This window comes from Capsicum annuum, chromosome 12, assembly GCF_002878395.1.
Source record: "Capsicum annuum cultivar UCD-10X-F1 chromosome 12, UCD10Xv1.1, whole genome shotgun sequence".
In the NCBI taxonomy this organism is placed as follows: Eukaryota; Viridiplantae; Streptophyta; class Magnoliopsida; order Solanales; family Solanaceae; genus Capsicum; species Capsicum annuum.
The window spans coordinates 30,199,715-30,211,449 of NC_061122.1; the positions used below are offsets into that span (position 1 = coordinate 30,199,715).

An 11,735-nucleotide genomic window follows, 5' to 3' on the forward strand; every position below is an offset into this window, starting at 1 on the left:
TTCTTAAATACAACTTACGAATATGTTATATAATATGTTAAAGAGTATGTTGAACAATTGTAAATGAAAAAGAATATATGTATACTATACAATACGTATCAATACATATATTTATTCACAACAAACCTTGCCATTGTCCTTGAACATAGCATTCATCAAAAACTCATAGCTTGGACGAGGTGCAATCGTCTTCTAATTTAATAATCGGAGAATTCGATTATCGACCTTCAATGCAATCTTTGGTGGGACATTTGAACAATACTCATATAGCCACACTTGAATAGCCAGCAGCATTTTCTGAATCAAATAAAATTTGCCCCCAGCTTTCAACCGGCTATTCAAACTTCTGGCCAGATCTTCAAAAGATAAAAAATCCCATGGAAAATTCTTATATCTTCCACTATCTACCAAATCGAAATGAAGACAGGGTATAGCAATAGTGTCAATGTTAGACAACACAAATGAATGCAGGAAATACAAAATTGTCAAATTTCTCAGCATCCTCATTATTATTCTCCCCCCCATACTTTCTCCGTAAATGCTAGAAATAGTTGCCTTTTCTGTATAATTTCTGCCCCATTGAAATACTTTTCAATCATCCTATTTGGTACACCCTCATAAAAAATAAAGTCATACCTATTAGACACACAATTCAATCCAGTTATGATAGCAAATTTCCTGGGAGTAAAACTAAGAGAGGTGCCATTAACACAAATCAGAATCCCAGAAGAAGAACTACCCTTCACCTCAAGCGTCATAACGCATCTGCTTAACTGTGCTTGCACTACACACTGCTTTTTTTTTTTTTCATAAAATAACCAAAAATGTTATTGTCACAAAAGTTTTTAAACTGTTCCTTATTTAAAATTGCACGTATGCTTTCATAAATACCATTGTCACTGTACGAGCACATGTGCGGTGCAAATCTTGGAAGTTTTCTGATAAGGAGTATTTCGTCCCGCATCACCTATACAAAGTAAAACTACCACTTCTTAGTCTGTAAACAAAATTCAAGCAAACAATAAAAACATATAATATGCATATATATTTCAGATGATTAAAATGCATATGTATTTTGATTAAATTATAACTGCAACCAACACTGAAAAATAAATATCAAATGTACTAAAAATACATATAGACACTAGACTGTTATGATAGTTAAACTAAAATAACAGGCATATGTATTTTGACCATATAAAAAATACAACACACACTGAAAAATACAAATACTCAAAAATGCATATCAACTATACTAAAAATACATATAGGCCAAAATTATTTAGCTGTACTAAAAATACATATCAACTGTACTTAAAATACATATCAACTATACTAGAAATATATATATCCAAATACTATTCATGAGTAGTTAATTCAACAATATATTTTCACATAATCCCTAAATATCATCATAACAGAAAATACATATTAATTACTTGAACACAAACAAAAAAAATACCTCGTCCTCACTTTCTTCTTAAGATTCAACATAAGATTTGTCAACATCATCTTTAATTTCTTTAGATTTCCTTTTCTTCTCGCATCACTTTTTAGTTTTTTGCTCCTTTGGAGAAGGAGTTTTCTTCAACCTTTTTTTTTTTAAATTTTATTCGTCTTCAATTCGTCGTTGCGAAACTTTGACCTAATCTCTTTCGATCTCCTAGATTTCTTCAACTGTAAAGGATTTGAAACAACAATAACTAAATCTTCTTGAGTTAACCCAAGACTAAAAGATGGTGCATCAGACACTAATTTTATATTCCTTATACCACTGTTTATAGGAGTTTTTGCAGTGTGTTCATCCATTAAAACACAAAATCCTTAAAAACTAAATTTCCGATGAATTAAAGTAGGAAAAAAAACACCGCTAACATGCAATATGCGATTAATAATTACCTGAAATAGAAAAAGTAAATCCTTATCACAGATCGTACAAGAATCGTGCAAGAGGCAATAAAATTGAGGCGAGAATGATGCTTAATGGCGGAAAAATAGGAAAAAAAAATTTAAATTAAGGAAAGATAAAGAAGGAGGAGTGAAAGGGGGATTTTTAGCACACTAAAAAATTTAGGCGGCAAAAAAATAGGAACCATTTAAAATAATGCTACATATACTATAGAATGTAGTTATGAAAAAGTATTGCTATTTTTTGTAATTTAGTACTTACGTATGTTAACACATGTATTTATCCCATTTATGGATAAGTTACAAATAATGACTATCCTATTGTGTTAATTTCAACGTTTGGGCCAGAATATGTAGGAAGATGGTGGGTCTCGGCCCAAATGGTGTATCCAACTCAAGTATAGCCCTCAACAAAAGGAAGATCCATCCGATTCCAATCGCAATTCGGCAATTCGCGCAGTGTTGTTTAGTGTGGGAATGGCGTCAGGATGGGGAATAACGGGGAACAAAGGTCGATGTTACGATTTCTGGATGGATTTCAGTGAGTGTATGTCTAAATGTAGGGAACCTAAAGACTGTTCCCTTCTTAGAGAAGATTATTTCGAGTGTCTTCATCATTCCAAAGAGGTACTTCTTATATACCTACATCTCATTCCGATTCCACGGCATATTAAAAGGTTTTGTACCGTACATAATTTGCAATCACGGATACTTTTTTTTTTTTGTGTGGGGGGTGGGGGATTTGGTATCTTATAAGCTGAATTAGTGCATAAATCATTTCTGTTGAGTTGCCAATAAGCTTTTCAGATTTTAATGGATTTATGTCATTTCATCGAACAACTTTAGATGTATGTGGTCATAACATGAATTTGGTGTGGTTATAAGTGTGGGAACTTAGACACGGGTCTATCCAAAACAGCCTCTCTACCTCACCTCTGAGGTTACCCTCCCCAGACCCCACCTTTGTGGGAATATACTAGGTATGTTGTTGTTGTATAAGTGTGGGAACGGTAGGAGGAGATAAGAGGACTTGTGCATAACTGTAAATTGCACTGGAAATCTGTCTCACATGGCTAAGTGCTATTGGCGGAGCTTTCTCAATCCGATCTGAATAATAGAAGAAAAGAAGATCTTATAAGAGACCGCGTCCATCTTTACACAATCAATTTCTTCAACGGAAAAAATAGAAGCTTTCTTATTTGATTTTGGGCTCAAATACCCCTGGTTCTACAAGGCACATGAATCCAAATGCTATGTTGAATGTGTGAGCGATAATACACTAAGTAGGAGATCTTACAAGTTCACTCTATTATTGATGAAGTAGCAAGTAATATACAAGATTAGATTCTATCTATCTGCAGCTGGCATCTTTTTAATTGGTGATCCAAGCAACAATGTTAATGGATTGCTGGAACTAGGGAGCAACAATTTTGGAATTTAAGGTTTCTAGAAGTAAAATAGTATACATGCTGACATTCCATAAGTTTTGTTCTGCCCAAATAAGTAGAACAATGGTAAAGTGGGATTGGGCGAGACAATGTTTCCTAAGTGCAAAAAGTTTAGATATTTGAGTCTAGTCTTACATGAGAGTGACATGACAGATGAAGATATAGCAGATATAATGAAAAACTATTACCTTTTTTTTCAAAAAAAAAATAGCAGATATAATGAAAATAGGATGGTTGAATTGCAAGAGGTGCTGCATGGTTACTATGTTATCGGAAGATATCTAATAAGGTCAAGGTTACCTTCTATGGAATGATTGAGACTAGCAATGTTATATCATACTCCCTCTGTCCTAATTAATGTGAAGGTGTTTGGAGTATGAGGGTGAAAATACTTTATTTGACTATGAATTCGGGTAAAAATGAACTTGTCATCTTTGAAACTATATGAAAAGTACTACCAGTCAACGTAGATAATAGTTCAAAATATTTTTAAAGAAGTATGATAAAGTTGTAGTCAAAGAATAAAGCTGTTTAAACAGTAACACTTTCCCATAAATGAGACAGGTGGAGTATATGGTAGGAATATTGGGCCTCTAAGTCGCTACATATCAACAAACAAGTATTGTAGAAATGCTGTTGTTAAGATGGATATACGGTCAGCCGGATCAAACTTAGAAACAACTAGTTCACGTAGCACGCATAGACATAAAATGAGGAAAAAATGCTGAGATTGGTTGGCCATGTTTGACGGATGACCTCTAAATACAATAGTCATGTGTACTTGGTAGTGCACTCTATCTTGGAATACTAAAGAATAAAGATATTTATAAAGATTATGATTTTATGCCATGAAAAATAATACTTTGATTAATAATATACAGGAAAATTGAGAATGTGGGTGTTTATAAGTCAATCTATTGGAATATTGATCAAATATGCATATGGCTTGGCTAGCCATCAATGACTGACATACCAAATAAGCATGAATATGATTTCAAATATTTGAATATCATATCAAATAAAATTTTCTTATTAAGACGGTTCATTATTTCAATCCAAACTTGAAATAGAGAATTTGAAGTTTGAGGAGAGTTTTCAAGTGAAATAATGGTCCCCGCATACAAACCTTCAATTTTTTTTTTCCAAGTGCATTTTTTGTCCAACCACGACTTCAACTTCCAAGTAGCCTTTTTCAACTTCAACTTGCTCTTTTTCCCTTCAAGTTTCAACTACATCATGTTCAAGCACCAACTGGCCTTTTACTTGGGATTATAACAGTACAGTAGCTATTACATTGAAGTAGTTATGACGGAGTGGTTACATTTTTTTGGGGTTGGGGTTGGGGTTGGGGTTGGGGGGATATCAAGGGTAGCATCTACGACGAAATCTGGTATACCAGCACGCCACTTTATGTATCTGCTTAGATCTTTTTCTTTTTGGATCATATCAAACACGACGTGCAGCCAAGCAGCTTAGGAGCACTTAGAGCCGTTTGGCTTATTTTAAGTGGGTTTAAGCTAAAATAACTTGTAAGCACCTATGTAGTGTTTGGTTAAAATAAAAAAAGTGCTTAATAAGCCAAAAGCCATATGTCAGAATTCCTAACTCATGGCTTTTGCCTTATAAGTCAAAATCTATAAGCCTATCCAAACACCCACTTAAGTTCAAGTAAGTGCTCTGAAGCCTTGTATGTGATAAGCTATACACTGGGTATGTTGTTGTTACTGTGCTGATTGAAGGTCTTAAAATAAGACGAGATAAACCTGTATTCACATGGAGTGAAATACGTTTCAAAAGAGCTTTAGATTCTTTAGGTTACAGGTGTTTTTCCCATTCTTTGTAGAACAGATGCGGATTTCCATTCTTTGTCTATTTATAGAGTTATACCTGGACATAACTCTTTGATTCGTGTTATTTAGGGTCTCTAGTGTGATTTGTTAGAGAATGCATGAAAGCAAAGCCATAGGAGATGAGAGTAGCTGATTTTCGACCTCTGAGCTGGAACATCTGTAGCTAAGCACCTTGTGTGCCATTGACTCTTTTTCATATATCTGTAGAAAATATTACAGAAGCTATTTTTTTATGGAGTCCCAGAAAGAGCTTAATCTTGATTTATACAGCTGTCGTCTCTTATTTGATTATGGCTCTTTCATTAATTCATCTCCTGGTCACTACTATATGCATTACTATATCTACTCTTTTTAGAAGCATTGCTGTTTTGTTTTGTCTTTGGGAGAGCCTCAACTACTGCCGAGATTTTTCTCATAAGTTGGGGCTTGAGGCTAGTGTTTCTGGCCCTGAGGAGATGTATAAGCCTCATTAGTTGATCAATAAAATTTTATCAGAAATTGGTGGAAGTAGTAGGAAAGAAGCTACAATGGCTCTTTATAGATGTCATCCAGTGAAGAGCAAATCCTCTTTCCATTTTCTGTATTGGGTATGTATTCAGTAAAATGGTCGAAGCCATTTCCAACTGTAGCTAATGCGGAGATTACCCACATCAAGGAAGCTATGTTTTTTAAGACTCAGTTGCACTTGTTGGGTGGGAAGTTACCCTTTACTTTAATGGTGCCAAATAAATTATGATCTCTGTTGTCAAGGTCAGTATTTGCTAATCCCTGATGTTTGAGCAATTGTAAAAATAACTTTGGCATTTAACTCAAAACGTCGCCCCCCTCAAAAAGAAAAAAAAAAGAAAGAATGTGATGGGATTATTTAATAATCTCAATTCTCACCTAACGTTCACTCAACCAACATCCAACGGGCGACGCCGACACCGGCGCTGACGTACGTACGCCGGAAAAAAAAAAGAAAGAATATGATGGGATTATTTAATAATCTCAATTCTCACCTAACGTTTCTCTCACTAACGTTCACTCAACCAACGTCCAACGGGCGACGCCGACGCCGGCGCTGACGTACGTACGCCGGCAACAGGTAAGGTCCTCTCTCCCTAGCTTCTCTCTCCTCCCAGATCTCCCCATCCCAGTCTCTACCCCCCTTCTCTCTCCTTTCTCCTTTGTCCTCCCCCCATAGACATTACTATCGCCGGCGGGCTTAGGTTTATCGCCAACTTGACCCGACTCGACTCCGGCGACGGGTAAAGGCGTTGGTCGGAGCAGGTTGGTATGACGACCCAGTTCCGGCAAGTTCCAGAGGACACTCCGGTGTCATTCCGGCTACGCACCGGCGGGCTTGTCCGGCGACCCATTTCCGGCACCCAATTTCGACAACAAAATTGCCGGAATCACTAGCAGCACGTAGGAGTATCCCAATGACATCTAAACCATTGACTTTTATCTACTGCTTACTATTTAGTTTCTTGGATATTTAAATCACTACATACTGTGTTGATTTCTTTATACTATTCTGCTCCTGTTTCCCGTGTGTTGTTGCTTTACTATTTCTTGTTTTCCTGTTCTGGGAGGTTAAGTGGTGTTTGGTTGCTTGGCTTAGTGGTGGTTATTGTTATGTTTGTTGTGTTTGTTTTAGCTGCCAAGACGATTAGGGTACTATGTGCGCGCCTTCTCTTATTGTTTCCAGCTCGTTTCTTTGTTTGTTGGTACGTCGGTTTGGGGCTTTGTTTTGGTTGAATAGTGGTTGGAGGGGTTGATGGTGGAATAGGGTCATGTCCGAGGGGATTGGGGGTGGGGGCGGTGCTGCGAGGGGGTGAGGAGGGGAGGGCTGGGTGGGTTCAGGGTATAGGTCAGACGCTAAGGCGGGTTTGGAGAAGGGTGTTAGAAGAAGGCGTGAGGCGAGAGAAGATAGGTTGAGGGTAGAGTCTTGGAACATTGGGACCCTACAGGTTAAGTCCGTAGAGCTGGTGAAGATTCTTAAGAAGAGGAGGATTAATATTGCATGTGTGCAGGAGACTAGGTGGGTAGGATCTAAGGCTAGGGATGTGGATGGGTACAAGCTGTGGTATTAAAGGAGTGTGAGGCGTCGGAATGGAGTGGGCATCTTAGTGGATGGGGAGCTTAGAGGGCAGGTGGTGGAGGTTATGAGGGTCAGTGATAGACTGATGAAGATTAAGTTGGTCATTGGGGGTTTTGCGTGTGTAGTGTGTATGCGCCGCAGGTGGGTTTGGAGGAGGTGAAAGCGAGTTTTTGGGAGGAATTGGACGAGGTGGTGAGGAGCGTGCCTAGTTCGGAGAAGATTGTCATAGCAGGGGACTTCAATGGCCACATTGGGGTCTTACCAGGAGGATATGACGATGTGCATGAAGGTTTTGGTTTCGGTGATAGAAATGGTGAGGGAGCTGCTCTGTTAGATTTTGCGAGGGCCTTTGGGCTGGTGATAGTGAATTCGAGTTTTCCGAAGAAGGAGGATCACCTGATTACTTTCCGCAGCACGACAGCCAAGACCCAGATTGACTTTCTGCTTCTTAGGAAGGGAGATAGGGGGCTATGCAAGGATTGCAAAGTTATTCCGAGTGAGTATATTTCGACCCAACATAAGCTTCTAATGATGGACTTGCCTATCAAGAAGTGCAAAAAGAGAAGGGTCGGGGAGGGTCGACCTAGAATTAAGTGGGGCTGCTTGACGTCAGTTAGTGCTCTGGAGATAGGGGAAAAGGTAGCGAAAAAAGGGGTGTGGGAGAGCAGGGGGACTTGGATACTATGTGGGATAGGGCTGCCAACGGTATCACGGAGACTGCCAGAGAAGTGTTAGGTGTTTCGAGGGGTCGGGTAGGACGGCATAAGGGGGACTGGTGGTGGAATGAGGAAGTGAAGAAGAAAGTGGAGATTAAGAAGGAGGCGTATGTTAAGTTAATTGAGAGTAAAGATGAGGAGGAGAAAAGGGTTAATAAGGAGGCTTACAAAGTAGCCAGGAAGGAGGCTAAATTAGCAGTTACGGCTGCTAAGTCGGCAACGTTCGAGAGCTTGTATGCGGGGTTAGAGGTGAAAGGCCGGGAAAAGAGGTTGTACAGACTTGCTAAAGCTAGGGAGCAGAAGGGCCGGGACCTCGATCAAGTGAAGTGCATTAAGGGGGAGGATGGTAGTGTTTTGGTGGAGGAGGTTCACATTAAGAAGAGATGACAGGAGTACTTTCATAGACTTTTGAACGAGGAGGGAGTTGTGTTGGGGGAGCTGGAGCACTCGGAGAAGAGTCATGATTTCAGATACTATAGGCGTTTTAAGGTTGAGGAGGTGAAAGAGGCTATTCGTAGGATGCGGAGGGGTAGGGCGACGGGGCCCGACGAGATTCCGGTGAATTTTTGGAAGTATGCTGGTGAGGCCGGTTTAAGGTGGTTGACAGATTTATTTAACGGCATTTTCAAGACTGCGAGAATACCTGAGGCCTGGAGATGGAGTACAATGATTTCATTATATAAAAACAAGGGCGACATTCAGAGCTGCAACAACTATAGGGGTATTAAGCTCTGTTGAGTCACACTATGAAGATTTGAGAGAGAGTGATTGAGCGAAGGTTGAGGAGGGTTGTGTCTATTTCGGAGAATTAGTTTGTATTCATGCCTGGTCGCTTGACGACAGAGGCAATCCACGTGATGAGGAGATTAGTGGAGCAATATAGAGAAAGGAGAAGGATTTACACATGATGTTCATCGACCTAGAAAAGGCGTATGATAAAGTTCCGAGGGAGGTTCTTGGAGGTGAGAGGGGTCCCGGTGGCGTACATCAGAGTTATTAAGGACATGTACGATGGAGGGAAGACCCGGGTGAGAACGACAGGAGGAGACTCAGAGTAATTTTCAGTCGAGACCAGGTTGCATCAGGGATCGACTCTTAGTCCGTTCCTTTTTGCATTGGTGATGGGCGTGTTGACGCAGAGCATTCAAGGCGAGGTGCCTTTGTGTATGTTATTTGCGGATGATGTGGTGCTGATTGATGAGACGCGAGGGGGTGTGAATAACAAATTGGAGGTTTGGAGGCAAACCCTTGAGTCTAAGGGGTTTAGGTTTAGTAGGTCCAAAACGGAGTATTTGGAATGTAAGTTTAGTGACTTGAGACGGGAGGACGAAGTTTAGTGACTTGAGACGGGAGGACGAAGAGGTGGTAAGGTTGGACTCCCAGGATATCTGTAAGACGGACAGTTTTAAGTATCTTGGGTCTACGATTCAGGGAATGGTGAGATTGATGAGGATGTCTCTAAACGTATTGGAGCAGGTTGGATGAAGTGGAGGCAGGCCTCGGGAGTGTTCTGTGATAAAAAGGTGCCCTTAAGCTTAAAGGCAAATTCTATAGAGTGGCAGTCCGTTCGGCCATGTTGTATGGTGCGGAGTGTTGGCCAGTCAAGCACTCGCACATCCAAAAATTGAAGGTGGCGGAAATGAGAATGTTGCGTTGGATGTGTGGGCTTACTAGAGGTGACAGAGTAAGAAATGAGACTATTCGGGAGAAGGTGGGAGTGACTTCAGTGGAAGACAAGTTGCGGGAAGGAAGACTGCGATGGTTTGAGCATGTGATGAGGAAGAGTGTGGATGCCCTAGTCCAGAGGTGTGAGAGGCTTGCTTTGGATGGCTTCAGGAGGGGTAGAGGTAGGCCGAAGAAATACTGGAGGGAGGTGATTAGACATGACATGGAGCAGCTCCAGCTGACTGAGGACATGATCCTAGATAGGAAGGTGTGGAGGTCGCGGATAAGGGTAGAAGGCTAATGTGGGTGTGTGGATTGTAGCTTGCAGTCTGGAGTCTTGTGTAGCCGGGTTAGTAAGCCTAGGTCCGTGTTCATAGGGTCCTTGTTATGGGAGTGTAGGTTATTACTAGGTGGGTGCACTAGGTCTTATGTCTTAGTACTTATTTTCTTATTCTGTGTCGCCCTTATGTCTCGTATTTCATATTTCTCTGATGTCTATTTTATTATTTCTTATTCTTGATTTTCTATTATGTTTTCCATCCCTTTGTTTACTGTTCTCTACTTTGAGCCGGGGGTCTATCGGAAACAACCTCTCTACTTCCTCGGAGGTAGCGGTATGGATTGCGTATATCTTACCCTCCCCAGACCCCACTCTTGTGGGAATACACTGGGGTATGTTGTTGTTGTTGTTATCTGTCCTGAGTTGGGGGGAGGGATATGGACTGCGTACACTTTACCCTCCTTTACCGTTGGCGACTGTCGATGTCCTTAAACAATTGATAGTTCTTTCTCTACTCAATTACAGCTGCGCAGCTTTAGTCACAAAGGAACAACGGAAAAATCGGCATGTTTGTCTCCTCCTTTATATAAAAAAATGGGTATATCGTCATCACTTTCTTCACTTTCCACGTATTCGTAGCTGTCAATAACTGACTTTTCGAATCCTTATTGTTATTTTTGATGTGGTGAGAGTCTTTGGAAACCTCTAGCTCACTAAGTAACAAGCATTTAGAAAAATGATGGCTCAGATATATTCATAATCGTTCTGCTACTTTCCATTGTACTGTTTAGTTACATGGTTGTTTCCTTTACTGCAGTATCAACGTAGGAACCGTATCTACAAAGAGGAGCAGCGCCAGTTGAGAGCTGCTGCACAAAAGAAAAAGGAAGGTGGAGATGGTGGTGGTGGTGGTGGTCATCACTGACCTTTATTATTGATCAATCATGGTTTTTATCACAATCGAAAGACATGGAAGTAACTGTATGTCATTTTGAATTTTGAAATAAAGAAGTAAATCAGTTGCATTTGATGTGAGCTGGATCATTGAAATGGCTCTGTTCAGTTTCTTTCTCGTGTGGCCTTTGTTTTGTTGGTGATATGCAACATATGTTTAGGGGCACATTTGCTTCTTACCAGTGGCATTGGACTTATGATATCAGTTCTTTATTGGAAATTTGAGACTCCTCAAATGGAACGATAACAATGTCTCCACAAATATTTATCCGCACCCAGTATTTACGCCAAATTGTGTAAATTACTGTATGTCAGTCTTGTGTAATGATGAAATCATAATTTGCATGCGCATTAGGCTTTCGCCCTGCATAAATTGTTATTCATATAGTCTACAAATCATCACGTAAACCTGATACAATATTGAATGATGTACCCTTTTACTTTAAGAAAATGAATGTTGACTCTTAATTAAGTTAATTAAATTCAACTTAGTGGTTCTTTATTATTCTAAAATCCCGAAGTTATTGGTAGAAAATTAATGGGTGCAACAAAAGCTACCAAACCTAGCTTAGTTCAACTACTCAAGAAACTATCACATGATGTTGTAAGCATTTACTTATATATAAATCTACAAGTACAAACAAAGTAACGCACACACATACTACTCCGTGCATGCATGATCAACACTATGGCTAATTGGATGAACACTTGCAATTCAATCCATAGTACAAGAGTCTGCCCAATTTTCCCTTCTGATTTTGTAAAGAGTGAAAGCTTTAGATCAATCAATGGAGTCTACTATAACATTGGAGATTATGAATATTCACA

At 39.7% G+C, this 11,735-nt stretch overlaps 1 protein-coding gene across 2 annotated transcripts; it reads left to right on the top strand.

Moving 5' to 3' along the window:
* The first annotated feature begins 2,238 nt into the window (after positions 1-2,238).
* Positions 2,239-11,258, top strand: LOC107851153 (NADH dehydrogenase [ubiquinone] iron-sulfur protein 5-B). 2 transcript variants are annotated; one of them, XM_016696078.2, is made up of 2 exons: positions 2,239-2,535; positions 10,771-11,258. In XM_016696078.2, exons 1-2 carry the CDS (start codon positions 2,386-2,388, stop codon positions 10,876-10,878), a joined length of 258 nt encoding a protein of 85 aa, XP_016551564.2. In that variant the 5' UTR covers positions 2,239-2,385; the 3' UTR covers positions 10,879-11,258. The 2 variants fall into 2 exon arrangements, with proteins under 2 accessions (XP_016551564.2, XP_047256862.1); XM_047400906.1 differs by having other exon boundaries at positions 2,293-2,535; positions 10,479-10,832.
* Positions 11,259-11,735: the final 477 nt, after the last annotated feature.

What these genes read in the sequence shown, in the direction of transcription:
- LOC107851153 (XM_047400906.1), top strand. Translation starts at nt 2,386, where the DNA reads ATGGCGTCAGGATGGGGAATAACGGGGAACAAAGGTCGATGTTACGAT. An exon ending in GTCTTCATCATTCCAAAGAG is followed by an intron (nt 2,536 to 10,478) that starts GTACTTCTTATA and finishes ACTCAATTACAG; the next exon opens with CTGCGCAGCTTTAGTCACAA.